The sequence below is a fragment of the Centruroides sculpturatus genome, unplaced genomic scaffold (assembly GCF_000671375.1).
Source record: "Centruroides sculpturatus isolate CEXI.00-Female unplaced genomic scaffold, Cexi_2.0 scaffold802, whole genome shotgun sequence".
Taxonomy (NCBI): domain Eukaryota; kingdom Metazoa; phylum Arthropoda; class Arachnida; order Scorpiones; family Buthidae; genus Centruroides; species Centruroides sculpturatus.
In genome coordinates, this window is record NW_019384927.1 from 273687 (window position 1) to 295880 (window position 22194).

Below are 22194 nucleotides of genomic sequence, written 5' to 3' on the forward strand. Positions count from 1 at the left end.
CCATAATTAACATATTATTACTATTATTGTAAATTATAATTAAAAGATGCCCATATAATAATACTCCATTAGCCTATTCTTATTATATATATATAATAAAGATAAGGAAAAATCATATTACTTTTTTAACTATTCACATAAATAAAATGAAAAATAAATAAATATAAAAAATCGATTTAAAATATTTACATAATAAAGCGATAAACTATTAATTAAAATATCAAATATTTAAAATGTATAAAAAAGTTTTAATAATAACTAATAAAACGAAATTTTTTAAACTTTTAAAAAATATAATTTCATTAAATATATCGGATATTAGTAAAAAAAAACAATAGTTTATAGATAACATTTCAACCTAATATTAAATTATTACAAGAAGGAAAGTGTAATAAAATTTGTGATAAAAATTATTATTATTTTTTTATGAAAGAAAAACAGATGAATATCATTTTAGCTATTCTACACACATGTAATTAATTATTTAAATTTTTTATGTGGTATTCTGTTTCGATTGTTAACTTTAACTTTTAAAAAAACTTTGAATGAAGGAATAAAGAAAAATATATTTAAGGTGAATCATACTTAAATAAAATAAGTTAAAAAATAGAAAACAAACTTAAAGACAAAAAAGAATTTATTATGTTATAGGTCTGCCTTAAAGTAAAAACGCGTCTAGTATTTTAACAAAGACTGAGTAGAAATATGAATTTTTAAAGAAAAAAGTAAGAACGAATAGTTGAGAAAATAAAATAGAGAAGAAAAAGTATGTTCGTAGTATTTTTTTTGGACTAATCGTCGTTAAGACAGCCAACCAATACGTAAAAGTTTATAAATTGATATATATTTCATAATATAATTTTTGTTTTCTTTAATCAAAATCCCTGTTTATATTAATCAGGCATATATATTAATGTTTAGAAAATTTAAAATAAGGTATAAATCAAGAAATGTTTCATTATCTGCATGTAATTAAGAACTATGAAACATAACAGTTTGTATATCAATATTTGTTTAACAAATATTCAAAATCTGTAAAACCTTGCAAATATCTGATAAGTAGCAGCAATACAATCATCGGTCTGTTAATTTTGTAGATTAAAACTCGAACAAAACGACCAAGAGTTTCATTTACATTAGCGCAACGTTTAATGATCGCCAAGTCTCATAACTATTGTGAAAACTAAGATCATTTCAAACGCGTAAAATGAGACGTTCCATGCACGTTGGAATGTCTGGCCACTGCAAATCATAATTTGCAACTGCTTTGTCTCACATCTGCAGATCGTATCATTAATCGCTAATCATAGCATCAGCGTTTTCCTTAATCATCAACTTTGATTACGCGATTATACGAGACACGAATTCATAGAAATTATTTAAATATGAAACTTAAGAAACACGAATTATAAATTCTGCACAGAATTCTTTATCACGTGAGAAAAGTTTTGTTAGATTCATTTCTTATGTGATAGACGTGAAAATTTTAAAAATATATATTCAAAAAACAAAGTAAATAATTTCGAAAGCGCTATATAAATATAATTTTCTTAATTATTTTTTTATTAATAATCATTAAAAACAAAAGAAAATTTATAAAAATGATCGATTTTTATCATTTAAATGATAGATTTAACAAATGAAATAATGAAAAAAATCTGTGTGATTCATCGCATTTTCAATAAATTATTTATTTTAGAGACAATGAATAACTAACTAATCTCGGATTTAAGAAAAGAAAATCATAAAATATTCTTTAGGATTAATCCAAAAGCAACAAATTATTAACAGAATGATCTTAGGTAAATGAATGTTGATGCAAGAAGACTTAAGTCGCTGAATGAGAAAACTGATTAAAAAGCAATTGCTCTTTGTCATCATCAATTCGAGAAAATATGACATCAAAATATGAATATATTCATGAGCAGATGACATAATAAATATCAGAACAAATGAAAGCATGGTTTGCATAAATTCAAAAGATTTGTCTTCCACAAGACAGTTTTTAAAGTAGAAAAGAAAAAGAAAATCGAATCAGTTTAAATTAGCAAATATCTTTTTATTTATGAATAAATAATAATTAATTATAGGCCTATTATAATAATATTAACATACGTATTTATGAAATATATATTAAAAAAACAAAGTTTTTAAAATTTAATTAAATTCAGAATAAATATAAATTATCAGCATTATTCTAGAATTAACTTTTTTTTTTGTTAAATAATTTAATATTCTGCGTAGCTTAATTATTCTTTTTATCTGCAATTTACGTGATTAATAAATTTCAAAAATTGCGTTTTTCCCCCCGAAACACGAAAGATAAAGAACTTTGTTGAAAGTGTTCATAGATTAATATCTAAATTTAAGTATTACTTATATAATATAGCGTGTTAATTTGGAAAATTAAGTTAATTTAGTCCAAATAAAAATCTTCTCACGATATTTATCGATTATTTACTTCGTTTATATAGTATACAATTTATTTGTCTATTACAGTATTTGTTTATTTATTCGGATTCCATTAACACAATTAACATATATCCAATAATTTCTGTGGTTATTTTTAGCAACAATTTATATTAAATTATATTTTATCGATTCTTTAGTGCCTCATTACTTATTTAAAACAAATATTATTCGTTTAAATTTTGCGAATATAAATGAATATAATTTATTTATTAATTAAAAAATAAAATATTATTTTTTTATAATTATTTTTTCAAAATATTGAAAATTTAGTTGAACTTTAAGCTAGAATATTTAGTTTCTTTTAACTTTTTTTCTTTAAATAAAAAATAGAATAAAATATTTAATAAACAGGAGTGATCGTGTTTTACTTACAAGTTAGTTTCCTTTTTAGAATTTTAAATATAATCTCGGGATGGAATTTAACATCTAAATGATTTGGATGTTAAGGCGAATGGAAAATTATGTTTTCTCTTTCGTTCCAACAGTTGTTAATAACTTGCAGATGCAAAATGTCTTTCACAAAATATCGATCACCCTATTTAATGCATATATTTAAGTCATATTCTATCAAATGAAACTGCGTACAAGAAAAATATTTGAAACCAAGCTTTGTAAGTTACTTATTTACTTTTACATTCCTTAAAATATCTAATAAAGAAGCGCCTAACAACTTTTCAATTGAGAATTTTTTCATTTTTTTTTCTTTTTTGATTTTCAATCCATTTTAAATGAATAGATTAAATAACGAATGATAAAAATTAACATTATTGGAAAAAAAATTAATTTTACCATTTTTCTTTTGCAATAAAATTGGAAGATTTCCATTAACGCACTTAAGTAATTAATTTTATTTCATGGCAAAATAAAACGACTAACTCTCCTTCGATTCCTTTAGTGGGGAGTGAAGAGAATTTACTGGAAAACAAAGAGCACATTATGGTTAGATGTTGGCGGTATGAAACAAATTCATTCTAAAAAGAAAAAAAAACTTAAATCGAGTCATTTCACGTTTGAATGAAATAGGAATAAGATACGTATATTTTATCGTTGTTTTTAGAAGGTTTATACTCAGATTTTATTATTGTTTCTTTTCATTTGTTTAAAATTTTCATACATTTTACATAAAATGCATAAATTCAGTCACCAATATATAAATTATTCAATAACATTAATGTATATATACACTAAAGTGATTAATATGTGATAAACAAAAAACTATATCATTGAAATTTATTACTTCAAAGAACTATGTTTTATAGAAATTCCCAAATCTAATTGTTCTGTATTATTTAAATATTTACAATTTTAATTGCAAACTACCGTTAAATGTTTTATAAATTATTCATAACAATGTGACGCTTCAAATGAATTATTTACTTAAAAGTGAATTTTAAATAACAATAAAAAATGATTTAAAATATATATAATTTTTATGAGAGAGGCGTTTTTCTTCTTTTCTAATTAATTATTTAGGAAAGTTATACGATCTAATTTCTTTCCATAAATTATAATTTATATTAAACTAATTTATTGCAGCATCGAAACTGTAATTTTCCTAGAATTTGTTATAATAGCAAAACTATATTAATTAATAATTACAACATATAATTTATATAACTATTAATAACTAAAATTTTAGAATTATAGAATGCTTTGCCTAATAGTTCTCTTATTCGAGATAATGCCCAGAGATTTATTACTTAATGCATTTTCTAATATATTAGCGAACACATTTTTTCGTATTTATTATAGCATTGACAAGACAATAAAAGCTTTAGTATATAATTATTACTATGTATTTTTTATGATTAATAATTGATGCTTTTTCAAACGAGGAAGGGAAAAAGCTAAAAANGTGGTTATTTTTAGCAACAATTTATATTAAATTATATTTTATCGATTCTTTAGTGCCTCATTACTTATTTAAAACAAATATTATTCGTTTAAATTTTGCGAATATAAATGAATATAATTTATTTATTAATTAAAAAATAAAATATTATTTTTTTATAATTATTTTTTCAAAATATTGAAAATTTAGTTGAACTTTAAGCTAGAATATTTAGTTTCTTTTAACTTTTTTTCTTTAAATAAAAAATAGAATAAAATATTTAATAAACAGGAGTGATCGTGTTTTACTTACAAGTTAGTTTCCTTTTTAGAATTTTAAATATAATCTCGGGATGGAATTTAACATCTAAATGATTTGGATGTTAAGGCGAATGGAAAATTATGTTTTCTCTTTCGTTCCAACAGTTGTTAATAACTTGCAGATGCAAAATGTCTTTCACAAAATATCGATCACCCTATTTAATGCATATATTTAAGTCATATTCTATCAAATGAAACTGCGTACAAGAAAAATATTTGAAACCAAGCTTTGTAAGTTACTTATTTACTTTTACATTCCTTAAAATATCTAATAAAGAAGCGCCTAACAACTTTTCAATTGAGAATTTTTTCATTTTTTTTTCTTTTTTGATTTTCAATCCATTTTAAATGAATAGATTAAATAACGAATGATAAAAATTAACATTATTGGAAAAAAAATTAATTTTACCATTTTTCTTTTGCAATAAAATTGGAAGATTTCCATTAACGCACTTAAGTAATTAATTTTATTTCATGGCAAAATAAAACGACTAACTCTCCTTCGATTCCTTTAGTGGGGAGTGAAGAGAATTTACTGGAAAACAAAGAGCACATTATGGTTAGATGTTGGCGGTATGAAACAAATTCATTCTAAAAAGAAAAAAAAACTTAAATCGAGTCATTTCACGTTTGAATGAAATAGGAATAAGATACGTATATTTTATCGTTGTTTTTAGAAGGTTTATACTCAGATTTTATTATTGTTTCTTTTCATTTGTTTAAAATTTTCATACATTTTACATAAAATGCATAAATTCAGTCACCAATATATAAATTATTCAATAACATTAATGTATATATACACTAAAGTGATTAATATGTGATAAACAAAAAACTATATCATTGAAATTTATTACTTCAAAGAACTATGTTTTATAGAAATTCCCAAATCTAATTGTTCTGTATTATTTAAATATTTACAATTTTAATTGCAAACTACCGTTAAATGTTTTATAAATTATTCATAACAATGTGACGCTTCAAATGAATTATTTACTTAAAAGTGAATTTTAAATAACAATAAAAAATGATTTAAAATATATATAATTTTTATGAGAGAGGCGTTTTTCTTCTTTTCTAATTAATTATTTAGGAAAGTTATACGATCTAATTTCTTTCCATAAATTATAATTTATATTAAACTAATTTATTGCAGCATCGAAACTGTAATTTTCCTAGAATTTGTTATAATAGCAAAACTATATTAATTAATAATTACAACATATAATTTATATAACTATTAATAACTAAAATTTTAGAATTATAGAATGCTTTGCCTAATAGTTCTCTTATTCGAGATAATGCCCAGAGATTTATTACTTAATGCATTTTCTAATATATTAGCGAACACATTTTTTCGTATTTATTATAGCATTGACAAGACAATAAAAGCTTTAGTATATAATTATTACTATGTATTTTTTATGATTAATAATTGATGCTTTTTCAAACGAGGAAGGGAAAAAGCTAAAAAAAAATATAACTTTTATTTAAAGAAACAGAAATGTAATATCTTAAATATTTGTATTAAAGGCACATCAAAGCCCTTAATTAAAGCTCGCTGCTTATTAAGGTCAGAATAATCGATGTCCATTCTAATTGCTGGTCTTGTAAACATTGATCTCAAGACAATGTTTTGAATGGTTGGTACTCTTCTTCTTGGCCAATGTGTGTCAAAGGATGAGAAATTTATTATTACATAGCTAACGATCGAAAGGGTAATTGATAATGATAATTACCCTTGACATGGAGGATATGTAAAGTATGTCTACAATTAGCCATAAAATCAGGAAGATTTCAATTGGCGAATTACGTGAGAATTGCATGTACATTAAATTTTTAACTGAAAATAAGAGTAAGAAAACGTATTTTAAATGGAAGAAAATATTCATTGAGTAATTAATCATCTGAAAAAAGTCAGAGAATATATTTTTAATGTTGCTTAAAGTTAGTTCTTAGTAAGGAAGTTAAAGGCTAAGTTATGTTTTCGTTAAAAACTTGAATCGAAGTCTTAAAAATAATAATTTAAGAGCATAATTTTAAAATATAAATTACCTATCTCCTTTTACTTCGGTGCATTATATTGTAAGTTATATCACATAAATAGCTGTACGAGTGATCAGTTTTGATATAGTTATATCAGATGTCGGTTGTGAATTACGATCCGGGTTAGAAGAATCTGATCAGTGATGAGGGAATATTATCATAAAGAATTAAAGAGTCTATCTCATCGAACTAAGTACAACAAACTTCATCTAATTTAATGGAAAGGACGTACTGGTCTCAGTATGTCCTCGTTAATAGGAGATAAATATATCATAAAACTAGAATGAAATGACTTGTAAAAAGTACGAAAAGTCGAGCTGAATATAGGATGGTCGTAAAAAAAGTTTATCTATATTGAAGAAATTACAAAACTTTATTTTTTTTCCTTAAGAACTGTTATAAACTTTCTACTATCTTAGAATTTGTTATTTCTCAATAAAAAGTAAATTGAGTCATAACGTAAAAAATATTTTCTCAAATAATAACGTTTAATAATTTACTACAACTAAAAATTAACAAAACAAGTTTAATACGTTTAGATTTAAATTATTTCATTAATAATTTTGTTATCATGCATAAAAAAACTTATGAAAAATTGCTTTCATCACATAACATCATGAGGAGGTATTTGCTAGAAATTCGATATTTTATAAGGAATGCATTTGTGAATGTGTTAGTGAATAAAAAACTATGTTACAGCAACAGTTGGCAATACTACAATGTAATAGTAAAATCCATAAAAGAGATGACAGATTTTGTCACTATCGTCCTCAGCTAACTCTCACCCTCTTTACAGCCTTACTGAATATATTTAAATGCTAATACATCTTTTATTCATAGAAATTCGGTGTAGAAATGGAATGGCTACGAAGAATTTCATGTTTGGATAAAAACTAGGCGTTAAATTAGATCTCTGAATATTCTAGACAGGTTTTAAAAAATTCGTGTTGCAATATATTTTAAAGGTTTACTACGATTTACTCTAAATAAAATGACGAAATCTGACTAAACAATGTAGAGAATTAGTTATGTGGAATGTTTTATTTACATTCTACAACTTTATAACCATTTCGGTTAAACTCGCACGTTTATGAAAGAATTAACAAAAGTTAAATGGTTATTTACAAAAAAAAACCATAACTCGACTTTAAAAATTATTAAATATTTGATGGAAATAAATTATAAAGAAAACAAAATCACTTAACATTACTAAAAACTCAAAACGAAAGTATTTTTAACGAGAATATAAAGACATTTTCAATACATTTAATTTTAAAGTATACTTTTGAAGACTGTGGAAACGTAGTACTTAAACTTATTATACGTTGTTCATTATTTCTTTCCATTTTTATCGCATCAAGCATGCAGTGCACATATCAATTGATTTATTAGCTGAGTTATACTGCCGATTATCATCGTATTAAAATTTATCATTTGTCACGTAACCGTGTTCCAGATTACAGTTATTGGATAACGAACTAAACTCACGAAAGGAAAGAATCTACAGAATGACTTATGATCAGAACATTGAAAAATATATATATAAAAAGATAAAATAATATTTATTATAAGATAATTCTATAAATATATATCTTAAATTACCTCTGACGGTGTATTTGATTTCAGGAGAAGTGAGAGTAAGTTCCGTTAGTGAAGTTTGAGTAACTTGGCATTCCCATCTTCCGTCATCGTCTTCTATTCTGCTGTTCCTGATCCTGATGCTGCAATCACCATCTGACGGTTCTCTTTCAAAGTCATATTTATTTTGAATTTTTCCAACTACCCTACCGTCTTTCAACCACGCACATTCTCCCTTTCTGTTTCTCACTTTACAAATTAGAACTGTTGTGTCTCCGGGGTTTACTTCTGTGTCTACTGGAGTAGTGTCGAATTCTTGTAACGGCGATGTACCTGGAAAGAAGATGGATTCGATTACAGAGGGATAGAAGAAAAGCGATTTGCCGTTGGTCTAAGCTTATTGCCGAAGCACTTAACGAAATGTTGGTGAAATCTAACTTCCTTTGCTAGAGTAACAAAGGACAAATGAAAGCACTTTGGTAGACCACGATTGATAGAATTTAATGTTCCTAAAGAAAGACAAATCTAATAGCTAAAAAAGATGGAATTCTATTTAATATCGGGTTATCGCGGTAAACTGTTACTTACATTTTTCAATTTACTTCAACCTTTTTCTGAGATAAAAGTCTAACTTTATTTATTTTTTTAATATAATTTTTCAAATTTATTAATACTTTTTCTTTACTTACAACTTTTCAATATTCTACAAATTCGAATTTAAAAAATAAATTTTATTTTGTAACATATTGAATTTACATGTTGAAAATATCAAGAAGGTAATTTTTAAGGTATAAAGGTATAAATTTACTTTTGAAACTGATATAAATATTTTATATACATTTGTTTAATTATGTAAATATTTTTTTATTTATTGTTTAAATTAAAGTGTATTTTTAAATTTTATCACATTGTATTTCCTTAACTTTCTATTTTCTACATTTTTTTCTTGTATAATCTTGTATAATCTTGTTATTATTTTACTTTTTTACATAAAAAACAAGACTTAAATTTTTCAATTTACAACTTCGCAATATTTACTAAAATTTTTCAATTTACTCGGTATGCAACGCTCTTGTGTTTTATTGAAAACTGAAAATTGAAACTGAGATTTTAATAAAAAAAATGTAAATTTTTCAATAAAATTCAGAGACTAATTTTTAAAATATTGATAGCATTGACAATACGATTCTCGATAGTAAAATTTTCCACTTTATCATGCATGTGCAGGTTACCGGAATATTCTCTAGAGAAGACAAGAATAAATTAGTTTGGTATAACTATTAGTAATAAACTATAATAGTACTCCAAACAACGTTCTATCAAGTAGAAATGATCATTTCTCTTGTCAATCAGCACAAGCCCCAGAGATTTAAAACTTAGTAATTACCGTACAGCATACTTGTCATTTAAGTTTACTCAGACATAATATTTCCTACTGATTAAAACCCCTTTGGATATAATAAATTAATGTCAATTACTGTAATTAGCAGCATTGTAACTGACAGTAACATGCCAGCAACAGTCACAAAGCCATTGTCATTGTTGAGCGTGGCTTGCACTGACAACCAATGTTGGAGCAACTGTCGATTATTCAGAATACATGAGGATATTACCTCATTTGCATCTCGCATTGCCTATATACCATTAATAAATGATTTACTAAAAAAAGCATGGTTCTTGCTCAACGCGACTACTACAAATTTTTTTAATCGATGTTTACAACAATGCCCGAAAAAATGTATTTTTAACTAGAAAATAATATGAAAGTTCTTAAAAGTGTGTATATCAATAGTTTATACATTTATAGATTCCCCCCCCCCCTCATTTTTAATATTCAAACCTTGCGTAATAAAAAGAAAACAGTAATTTTGATTTTTCCAGAGTTTTCTAAATGACATAAAACAAATGCCGTAATGATAAATGACAAGAAAGTCAAAATACTATACGAGATACATAATAGTAAGTTGGAAAGATCAGCAGTTTATTTTTATTCTTTCTGATACAGCAGATGTTTATTTTCTTAGAACAATTTACTAATACACTACCACTGCTTTACAATAATGATAAAAATAAGAAAACAAACAGAAATAAAAAGTTATTAAAAATGCATTTACTTTTTGCAATATCTTAATTGCACTAAAATGATAAAACAAAGTAATAAAAACTTAATTTTTCATTTAAAAGTTAACATTGTAAAAATACTTTTTTACACTTTTAAAATACGTGAAATATTTAATTTAAATTATAAGTTACTCCTATATTTTTATACGTAATTATATTTATACAACCTTAATAAATTATGTAATGTACTCTTAGAATCTAAATACGTACGTCGTAATTCTCTCATAAATTATTTACTATGTTTTTCCTGCAATAAAATATTCCGGTTTGGAGTAAAACTCATATACAATAGGGGAAAAAACAGAGAAAATTAGACTAAACAATTTCTATGAACATAGAATATTCTATTCTCATAAAAATCAATTGTTTATAAAATATATTTTGGAATGTAGGTCTATATTCGAATAACAATTTGGCAGGTATGCATCTACTTCTACTGTACATATTTCTTCTTTATTCAAATGTAAGATATAACAATCTTATATCTAAAATATGAAAATACAAAAATTAATTTTAATAATTTTCAGTTATAGCAAAGACTCCCAAGAAAATTTGCTTTATTTTACTATTTCTTAACATTATTTGATTTATTTACAATCCACTTTATATACAGTGTGATTCAAAATTTAGTTAATAGATATATATTTTTAAAAATAATTAACACCGGTTTGAACAGCTGCATTCTTCGTGTCATTCGCTTCCAAATAATAATATATTGCGGTTAATCAACTTTTGGACCACCCTGACAAGATTAAAATATTATTTATTTATTAATTACATCTATATAAATTATTTATTATAAATCGTTAACTTAAATAATTGTTTATATATTTAGTGATGATTATATATTTTATATTAAAATTATGTATTAAACGATCTAGCAAATAGCAATCTATAAAAGAACATGCAACTAAATTCTTTTGAAATTATCCGAAGAGCAATTTACATATTAAAAAATCTATACTCTAGACACACAGAACAATTTTCGTTATAAATTAATCCATTATCATTAATAGAACTTATCATTAAATAAATGAAATCATCTCAATAAAAAGCTTATTACTTGCCATATATCTATATTTTAATTATTCAGGAAATTAATGAATTTTAATTAAAACTAAATATAAAAATAAAATTCTCAAATATAATTATTCAAACTGCTTCGTATAAAAGAAAGGATGATGCTGTAAAGAATAATAATTTATGAACTTGATAATTTATATCAAAACATAATTAAGATGACTTTAATTTTTTTTATGTATATTTTTCATCGATCGGCGATTCAAATCAAATTCCAACCGAAGTTTTTCTTCATTATCTATAAATTTGTTAATTAAAACAGGAGAGACATTTGTTAGATGGCTACTTAAAAAACCTTTTTTTTTATTTATATTTAAACGTTTCCATCAATTTAATAAGCTTTTATTAAAAAAAATTTATTAAACCTCTGGAGAAATTTTAATTTACGGTCTCTTAATATAAATATATTTCCACGTTTACAGCAATGATTCAAACCGGATTATAATAGGACTTTTTTAGTCGTTTTAAAGAACTAATAGGTTGTGAATTCTATTACAACATTAGCTAATTCGATAAACTGCTAATTTCTAAGATCCTTACATCGCTTGACTAGTAACACCATTCAATCAAGAAAATGTAGAGTTAATGGAATGACAGAACTTCTAGTAGACAAACACTTTTCGTTGCAATCGTCTGTTTTTCTTGGCTCCTCATCGAATTTCTCGAGATGTTGGATTGACTGACTTATAACAGACGATGAACTTCAGAGTCTATAAACACATCGCGACATTTCCAATATTAACGTTGTTGTTCTTTGTGGACCGATGAATGCATTAATGAAGATATCCATTCTAAGTGATGATTCTGCAAACATTCAAAAATAATTCACTATTATAAACCGCGTTTGAAATTTACGAAAGATCAAAGCATCTTCATTTTGCATCTATGAATAAAAAGAAGAGAATTAATATATTTATACACGCTTTAAGAAACGTAAAAATTGAATGCACTATATCGCTTACGACAAGCTTTTATCGATTTTTCGTCTTCAGATTTTGCATTATTTAGTTATAAATAGATTTTCGATAAACAACTGATTAACTATAGTAAAATAACATCTGCTATATAATGTTTTTAACTGAAAAATTTTTGGTTTGAACAAAACTTTTTAACTTCTATCGAATGAAATGTCCCTTTTGATTTTATGTAATCAAGATCTAGTGTAATTTAACAATTAGAGTTTGATAAATTATAATATTATCAACATTAACATAACTAATCATCTATGCTATTCTATAATAAGTTTATAGAGTAAATTTTTTTAATTTAAAGTTTTAAAAATGTATATTTAAGCATTTTATTGTTCTCAATAAATTAAGACTAGCAATTTATAAATTAGCAATAAACTTTCGAAGGAAAAATAAAAAGATGTCAGCATCGAATTGTTATGTAAACTTATAAATACTAATCCTATTTAAAAGAATTAAGAGAATTAAAATTAACAAGCTTCAAACTGGATTATGAATACTAACAGAAAAATCCCATATTTAACGGTTAAAAAAGATTAAAATATTCAAATATTGTTTGAATTTCTATTATAAAACGATTTTATGAAAAAATCTTTTATTCGAGGATTATATTGCTGTTATTCTTGATAATTAACTTTCTAACTTGCCCGAAACTTATTGTGATACGAAAGATTTTTGAAGTGAATCATATTTACATACGTATCCATTATTCTCGAATTTTGGCCACAGGCGTTATTCAACTATTCTACAGATTTTCCACTTTCCCATTTTCTTTCTTTCTTTTTCTTTATCAAAACTCTAGAGATTTTTTCCATCTGTAGACCCTATTAAGTGTCTTATGAATGTGAAATATTCTAAAGAATTTTTTACAAATTTTCACTACAGATATCTCATTTAACAATGAACTTCCAAAACAATTTTTTTTCGTGTACAGTTTTATTAATTATTATAATATATTTTTTATTAGTTGACAAATAAGATGTTACATATATTTTAAAATGTATATATATATATATATTATTTATGTATCGTTCTAATTTTTAAAAATATGGAAAAGGAAAATATTACAAAAAGATCGTTCATCGTGTGAAATGGCAGAAAAGTAAGTTGTCTGCCGGTCACTGTTGTGATTTACGGTTATATCGCCCAACATAAATTTTTGGATGAAAACCAGTGTTCTAGGAATTCCCACAGAAAATGGAAAACGTGAAAATCAATATCTATTGCAACAATAGGCACCATCTTATTATGGATTTCCCTACTGACAAAATTTTAAAAAATAAATAAATATAAACTATCAACAGATGGCGCCACACACAACTTTAACTCTTGCCGGGAACGTTAATCAATTCGTTGCCGGATAGATCCAATTACTTCAATTTATTTAGTTGTATTATTTTAAATATAAAATTTACTAATTACGAGTTTATTTTCTTAGATCCACCTCCATTAATTACTCCTCCTCCTCCTGGACCGAAAGATGGTACTGACTTTGATGGTATTTTATTTTCTATATTTTTGATAAAATTTACTTAACTGAAATACACAAAGTTAAAATATTTTTAAAANATATACGACGTATTATCGAATTAGTCTATAAAAATCATAACTTTTCTACGAGTGATCAAAGAATATTTTTATATCCTCCTTACCTATAGTAATTTCTAGATCATAAGTGATATGTGACTGTCAATTTTTACCTTTAACAACATTTGTAGTATCTGAAAAAGCCATGAAATGTTGGGTGGGACAAATCTACCAAGATCTGCAATTGCCCTTTGCAGTTAAAGCAACGTATGGAAGAACTAATAAAACACGACTTATCAACCAGCTAATCATACTACTTTCCATACTCTAATGTATGTTTTATGTCAGTAAACTTGGCAAGCTTTCCAGCAGTAATATCTATAAACTAGTACATTTTCAATCTTTTTAGATAGCTTTTTAGCCCTCTGGGAATAAAAAACGGGACCAATATTCTACAAGCAGATTTACAATTCTCGTCGGAACGTCAACAGATTTTAACAAATTCTTATCAAGTTATTATAAAGTTATTGGTAGATTTTCATGCAATTTTATAGTCGAATTCATGTTAGAGAAGACGTGTAAATGTATTTATCTGATCAGTCGATAGGACAGAACTTCTAGTAGACAAACACTTTTCGTTGCAATCGTCTGTTTTTCTTGGCTCCTCATCGAATTTCTCGAGATGTTGGATTGACTGACTTATAACAGACGATGAACTTCAGAGTCTATAAACACATCGCGACATTTCCAATATTAACGTTGTTGTTCTTTGTGGACCGATGAATGCATTAATGAAGATATCCATTCTAAGTGATGATTCTGCAAACATTCAAAAATAATTCACTATTATAAACCGCGTTTGAAATTTACGAAAGATCAAAGCATCTTCATTTTGCATCTATGAATAAAAAGAAGAGAATTAATATATTTATACACGCTTTAAGAAACGTAAAAATTGAATGCACTATATCGCTTACGACAAGCTTTTATCGATTTTTCGTCTTCAGATTTTGCATTATTTAGTTATAAATANACGAAGATATTCTATCAAATTTTATGAATTTTGAGAATCTATAAAATTGTAGTTGTTATAATGATCAGATTGGCGACGAACTTCAAGCTAGAAGTGTACAGGTTCGATCTAATAAAGTAGTTTGCGACCCTAGAGTGGCTTGGCAGCATGCTCAGCCTCGTTGAAATGGATATCTGATCTTATCAGGAGCGAAACAAGTAACCGACCTTCTGCATCTCCTACTAGAACCAGAACGACAGCCTAACTTTATCTCATAAGACTTAAGAAAGGTATGAAAGAGAAGTCCCTATTTAATTACATAAAATACCATAAAATAATTTTCAACGACGCGTATAACATTTCATCACAGAAAAAAACTAAATGATTATTTGAATACCAAATTATTATCAGTTAAAATATATTTAATGATAAATAATCGCTAATTACTTCAACATGCTAATTCCATCAAAGCTTTAATGTTAATAATATCGTTAAAATCTTTATGCAATTTATTTTTTCTTTCGAAAATAAGGATATAATTATTAAGCTATAGCGATCTAAGAGGATAATAATCTGAAGTTTATGTCCTCTGCATATTACGGACGAGAATTTTTTAAACTTAATCTGATAATAAATTTTATCAATTATTAAAAAACAATATTTTTACTAGAATTTAATGAAGCTGTTCCTCTGCCAGAGTTCATACAGACTCTAAAATTTACTTATACTCGGAATTATCTATTCCATTACAAATTAATGGAGCCATTTAAACGTCTGTATTAAAGAAAAACAAATCAAAATTTTAATCATTTAAAGAAAATAATTTTCTTGTTATTATTAGAAATCGTATATTTTAAATATATTTTATAGAAAAATGGAAAAATTATTTAACTGTTATTGCTTTTTCTGATGTCGGATGTTATTAAAATCTTTTCAAACCGTTTAATACCGATAACTAGCTTCAATGATAAATTTCTCTTTCAAGAAAACTATTTTTGTTTTTATGAAGTGATCACTCAAATAATATTTTGGTTGTTGGTAATAATGATAACTGATTACCCTGTTCACATATTGTAGGAAATTTTTTCCACCATAATGGATTTTTATAGCAATAAACAAGACCTTATATTTTACAAGACAAATGAAAGCACGTCAGTCCATCCGAAAACTATTTTATCCGAGGGAATTTATTGGATGAAACTACTTTTGTCCACTTTCACAGTAAAGTATTCCATCACCCTATCGATTGTATTCCAGGCATACTTGAAAATACTACAATTTTTTTCTTCATTGTTCGGTTGTATTTATCCTAATTCATTTGATCTTCTTATAGCAATAAGTTCTATTCTGACAGAGCCAACCACCAGCAGGCAGTTCCCATCGTTGATTTAGCATTCACATGTTCTAAGGGTTACTTTTCCAATCGATAACGTCTGTCATGCTTCTAAATGATAATAGCCGGACTGCGATCTGTTCTCAATATACAGAAACACCTTTAAAGCTTAGGTAACTATAAATATCTCTACATAATTTATAATAAGAGGGTTGAAAAACATTTCGTCATAACTACCGAATTTTCGATGCATGGGTTACATTTAAATGACATTTTGTGTCATTAATTTGTGTCACTGAACTCGATAATGCTAATTTAAAACGGAGAAAACCAGATTTTTCGTGTTTATTAAATATATTTTTTATTTCTAAATAGTAATTATGTAGTCATTACTGTCAGTGTCGAATGGGAAAAGATATACTTTGTATTGTATTCGTAGAAGAAATTATATTCTCCTCTAAAGTTAAACTTGAATTTCTTCCACGAATTTGTATATTTTTTAAAAATTCTAAACTTTGTAATAAAACAAATTAAACATTGTCTACTTATGTATTTAAATATCTATAATATTAAACAAAATATCAAAATTCTTAATATAAAAATTGCTGTTTTCTACACTAAACATTTTCAAGGAGTATCTTTTACTCCAGGACATAATTTAAAATGTTTATTTTATAATCTAAAAGACATATAAATAATGTAATTTTGCAAAATGATAGGTTTAGACTGATTTTTGAACAACACCTCAAGCTTAATTATAAAATTCAGAAGGAGTATCTCATCGCGAAGTCTCTTACACTGTTATTTTATTGCTTCTAATCAGTTGTAAAATATAGGATTAGTAATTAAATAGTTTATATTCTGTTATAAAAGACGAGACTAAAATGAAAATTTATTTAATCTAAAACTTGAATAAATTTTCTATTTTTAAAACTCTGAATCCTACTAATGTTAATGACCATTAAAAATCTATAAGTAGCGACGTGAAAGGCTTTATAGAATAAGATAAACTTTCACTTTGAAAATTTAGTTATCATTTCGCAAAACTTCCCCCAGCAACATTTATTATGTAAATGTATCTTGCATGAGTAGGTAATAACTTTATACGACTCTTAGTAACATTTTATACATTGAGAAAATTGAACCTTTAATTAAATCAACGCTTCACTCTCGAGACTAATAAAGAAAAGACGAGAGGAATTAAAGAAAATTTGTTAGATCTTTCTTTTGTAGACTTAAAAACATGTTTTTTAGGTATAAAATATAATTATAAATTGTTTGTTTGAAACAAGCAACAATTGATAATATAATACTTTATACTTCTTTAAATTTAAGTTTAAGAAAGAAATCTGAAAATATCTCGCCTCTACTGGCATAAATGAAGACACAGTAAACTGGCGATAAGAGAAATGTGAATTGCATAAAAATACCAACGTAAACACAATCTGTTTGAAACAAGATTTCTGATTTACTGATCATTTTTACTGAAATAAATTTTATTTTGTAACATATTGAATTTACATGTTGAAAATATCAAGAAGTAGATCGAAGTGAAGAGCGAAAATGAATTGTTAACCGTTCAGTAATGAAATATGAATTTTCAATATTCATTCTCGTTTACCACTAAATGAAAAGTAATTGACTTCTTTGGTAAAAAAAAGAAAGGATATATGAAAGTATTTAATTAACAATTATTTATCGTAAACACTAATTTCAATTTGAAAACTAAACCAATATTTTAAACGAATAGAACTGAAACAAGATGAATTAATATTCATGTTTTGTAAAAGAAAAGTAAACAAAATTCAAATAGTGAAAGTTAGGTAAATCGTAGTTAAAAAACTATGTTACAGACTAACGTTGTTCGATTTATACATGTTGATCAAGAATGGCACTTCGATTGCTCGATAAAACACGAATTCTCATTTACCCCAGGCTTATTCGATTTTTCTCGAAAGAAAAAGATCAATGCGTTTTGGTGTGGTTTATTGATGATTGAATGATACCATTAGAAATGATTTTCGTGGAAAGACGAAAATTAATGGGCCACATCTCCAGGCCAAGAATACTGCTAAGAAACTGAAGATTATCTAAGTGTCTAAAATGATAAGAATCATCATAACACTCTGACATATTAAAGTGAAGAACTTAATGGAATAACTGTAAATTATCGTAAAACCGAAAATCTATAATCATTTTTGAAGTTATCAATTAAAATAATTTAAAAATGTCAAATTAAAGTAAGTAATTGATGTTTAAATTCAATAAATAAATTTCCAGTAATAAATAGACCATCTCTGAAAATATCTGAAAACACCCATTCCTACTGGCATCAATAAATAATATAAATAAAGGGCAATGCAAATATATTTAGAAACTAAATTCTTTTTTTAAAATCACTTCTAAAAGCGAGATCAAATCGATTCTAAAACTTTAAAAACTGAAATAGCTCGAGGTCATAACTGTTGTATAACAGTTATGGCCTGAAGATATTTCGCAACTTCATAGTTTTTTTTTCTTTTTTGAGTTTTTTTGAAAACTTACTTGGTCGTGGATTGCCAACATTGCAAATCTCTTCAACTTCGATCGAAAGAGTAGAAGATCCAAACAACGCAACAGAACATATAATAAATCCTTCAGGAAATTAGTATGGTCCTGCCGTGTTTTTATAGAAATAACCTATATTATGAAGAATAAATTGTCATAGTAAATGGTTTATTTTCGATACTGATATAAGTATAAACTTGTAATAGATCTATTTTACTAAACGATCCAAGTAAGTTCGCTGTTTGAAATAACAAACGAAGGATCAATCGTCTGAAATGTCGTTAGATTTACTTTCCACAGTTTAATGGCATCTGGATAGTTAACTTTGATATTTGCGTTAAACGTTTTGTTTACATGTCTTTTGAATTTCTGTATGCCTATATCAAATGTATTTATTTTCATTTAATTTAGATATTATTTTTACCTCGTTTTACCATACATGTAAAACACAACATATTTCAGATATAAGCATATGTGATTTATAAAGTTATAGTTTATTTTTTTAAATATTTTTCACGAAAGCCTTTAAATCCAACAACTCAAAATTATGAATTTTAAGAAAAGAACTTCTACATCAAAACATTCCGTTATTAAATTTGATGTTTAGAAATTTAATAACTATCGTTCTGAGTAATTTTCATTGCTAAGATATTTTAATAAGTGTTTATTTGCGTAGCGGTTCGATGAACAAATCAAATAACTAAATATAATAGTTTCTAACGAAAAACTCCTACAGCTTTTTCAGTTAATTCTGATATATATCCTCTCACTTCTATCGATTTGTTCTTTAATTGGCTCTTATTAAAGGTGTGAAATGTTAGAAAAGATCAAAACCATCCTACAAAGCAAAGAATCACGAATAACTTCAAGATGAGATATAGAAATTTTGTCTCTTGAAAGATATTACAAGTTTCAGCAATAAACTGAAATATACTTATTAGAAGTATTTCTTAAAAAGTATATAAAAATGTTTCAAGTACCAACATTCTGATCTCAAGATTTTTAATGGGAAAAAGACTACTCCATACTGATTCATATGGAACCAAATTATACGAGTTAATTTACGTTTTAATGACTTTTTGCACTAATTAAATTCCAACTTTGCTATCTTAAACTAAAAGCCGGTAGGATGGCCTTCGTGTGTCCCACTAATGACTTCTAATCCTTCGGTCCAATTTAAACGAAATTCGGCACAGGAGAAAATTATTTCCTACATCTTTGTTTTCCAGATTTCTACGTTAATTAAGAAAACCGATAAATTTCAGATATATTTCAGACTTAAAATACAAGTACTTTTACTTTCACCAATGGAATTTTTGAAATTCGTAACACGCATGATAAAACAGCACAATGATAAAATATTACTTAAATATTTTTTATTGACAGATAAAGCTCTTTAACCATCATTATAAGTTAAATTATTGAATTAAAAAAATAATATAATAAATTTTTATTCAAGTATAAAAAATAAGTAAGATAAATATTTTGAATTAAAACAAATTTTCTGCATACTAAATGAAATTCTCTTCAAAAAAGTATTATTAACTTTTTAAATTTTGTAGTTAAATTTAACTTTTAAATCAAGTTTTTATGCATTTCGTACGATTTTTAAGATTTTAAATAATTTTTATTATTAATTTTATGATAGAATAAATTCAGTAAAAAGCAAAGTTTTGGAGGCAAAAGAAAATATTTTGAGAAAGGAATGAGTGTGTGTGTGAAGGAGAGATTAAGAAAAGAAAATAAAAGGAGAAGATGATCTTGGTAAAAGAATTATATAAAAATAATGCTGTTAGTATGAAAACAGATACCCTAGAAAAGAATAGCTCAATGTTAAGAAGGGATTAAGACAACAGAAAGCATTATCTCTCCTTTTTTAATATCATTATATAAAAGATGTTAGAAAATGTTTGCGAACGGATGCGAATGCCAGAAAATTCTGATAGTATTTATAGATGATATATTGATTTATGACTCCAGAAGTCTGGCAAGAACGTCTGGTCCTGGGGATTAAAACAATAAATGAAAGGGGTTAAGATTTAGGTTAAAAAAAACAAAATTCTTATTAAATGATTACAAGCGTAATGATAAATGACTCCTCTGTTCATTACAGAATTAGAAGGGCAAATATCATCTATAGGGCTTTAAAACTTTAGTAAGTATACTCAACTAGACTCGAAGAATATTAGAGATAAGGGAGAAAACAATTGCGTAAAAATATACATCAAGGCAATGCCATTAATCTGGAATTGATGAACAATTCAACTGGAATAGGTTAGAATCTATTGGAAGAGATATAAACACAGAGAACAGAAATTGAAAATAAAAAATAAAAAATAGAAAAGTTTAAAACAAACACTTTCGAATGGAAAAGAAAAAGAAATTGAAATAGAAAAGGAAGTCTTAACACGATTTGGATTGAAATTAAATACTAGATTAAAAATAATATGAATTTTTAAAGATTACAGAAAGACCATTAGGATGGTTCGTTCTTTAAAAATTCATATCATTAAGAAAGAGGAAAAAAAAAGAACGAGAAAATGAAAAAATAGATTTTTTAAAAATAAAAGAGATTCGGAGTTTCTTGACGAAGAAAAAATAGTAACATAACTTAAAAAATAGGCTGAAACAAACATAAAACAAACTGTATAAAACTTTTCTTAAAATAAAACAATAGTTTTAGATGCAGGTTAATAATTTAAACTACGTTTTATGTCTTTTCTTTATTCAGTTTATTTTCTTTTCTAAATTTAATTCTTTACATATTTAATTTATTGACAAAATATAATTTCCTATAAAATAAATTACTTCCGATGAAATCAATAAATAAAATAAAAATCAAATCAAAAAGTGTAGATATAATTTATCTACACCCGTATTTCAATTTTTATATGGGTATAATTTAAAGTTATGCCCGCATTTATAAAATATACCTGTATTTAAATTTAGATATTAATTTCACATAGTAACAAATAATTTATTCTAATTATTTGAATTTTTTTCAAATTTGTTAGATAAAACACAACCTAAATTATTATTTTTCAAAATAACGACTGTTAAAAAAATCATTAATAAAGTTCAAATTTAATAAATCCCGATAAAATGTGGAGAATCATCTCGAACTTTAATTGACCGACGATACTTTATCAGAGAAAAGATCGGCCTTACAAAAGTCAATTCTGTCATCAAAGGCAAAATCGGAAAAGAAATCGTTTCCTACAAAACTTCTTTCCCGTTTATGCTTTTTCGTACTATTTTTCTATTCGTGTTTTATTTCTGTAGTTTTTTTCCCTCTCTACCGTAGGAGGAATGTCTCTCTGTTGGAAATGGCGCTGAGGGAGTAAAAAGTCTGATTTAGA

The 22194-nt window shown here is 25.6% G+C and overlaps 1 protein-coding gene across 1 annotated transcript in view; it reads right to left on the reverse strand.

Annotated features, from left to right (window-relative positions):
• LOC111631928 (hemicentin-2-like) overlaps nt 1-22194 on the reverse strand; it is a 127601-nt gene that overhangs the window by 25042 nt on the left and 80365 nt on the right. The window contains exon 2 of the mRNA XM_023376266.1: nt 8272-8580. Coding sequence (XP_023232034.1) covers nt 8272-8580 — 309 coding nt within the window. The remainder of the gene's footprint in view (nt 1-8271; nt 8581-22194) is intronic.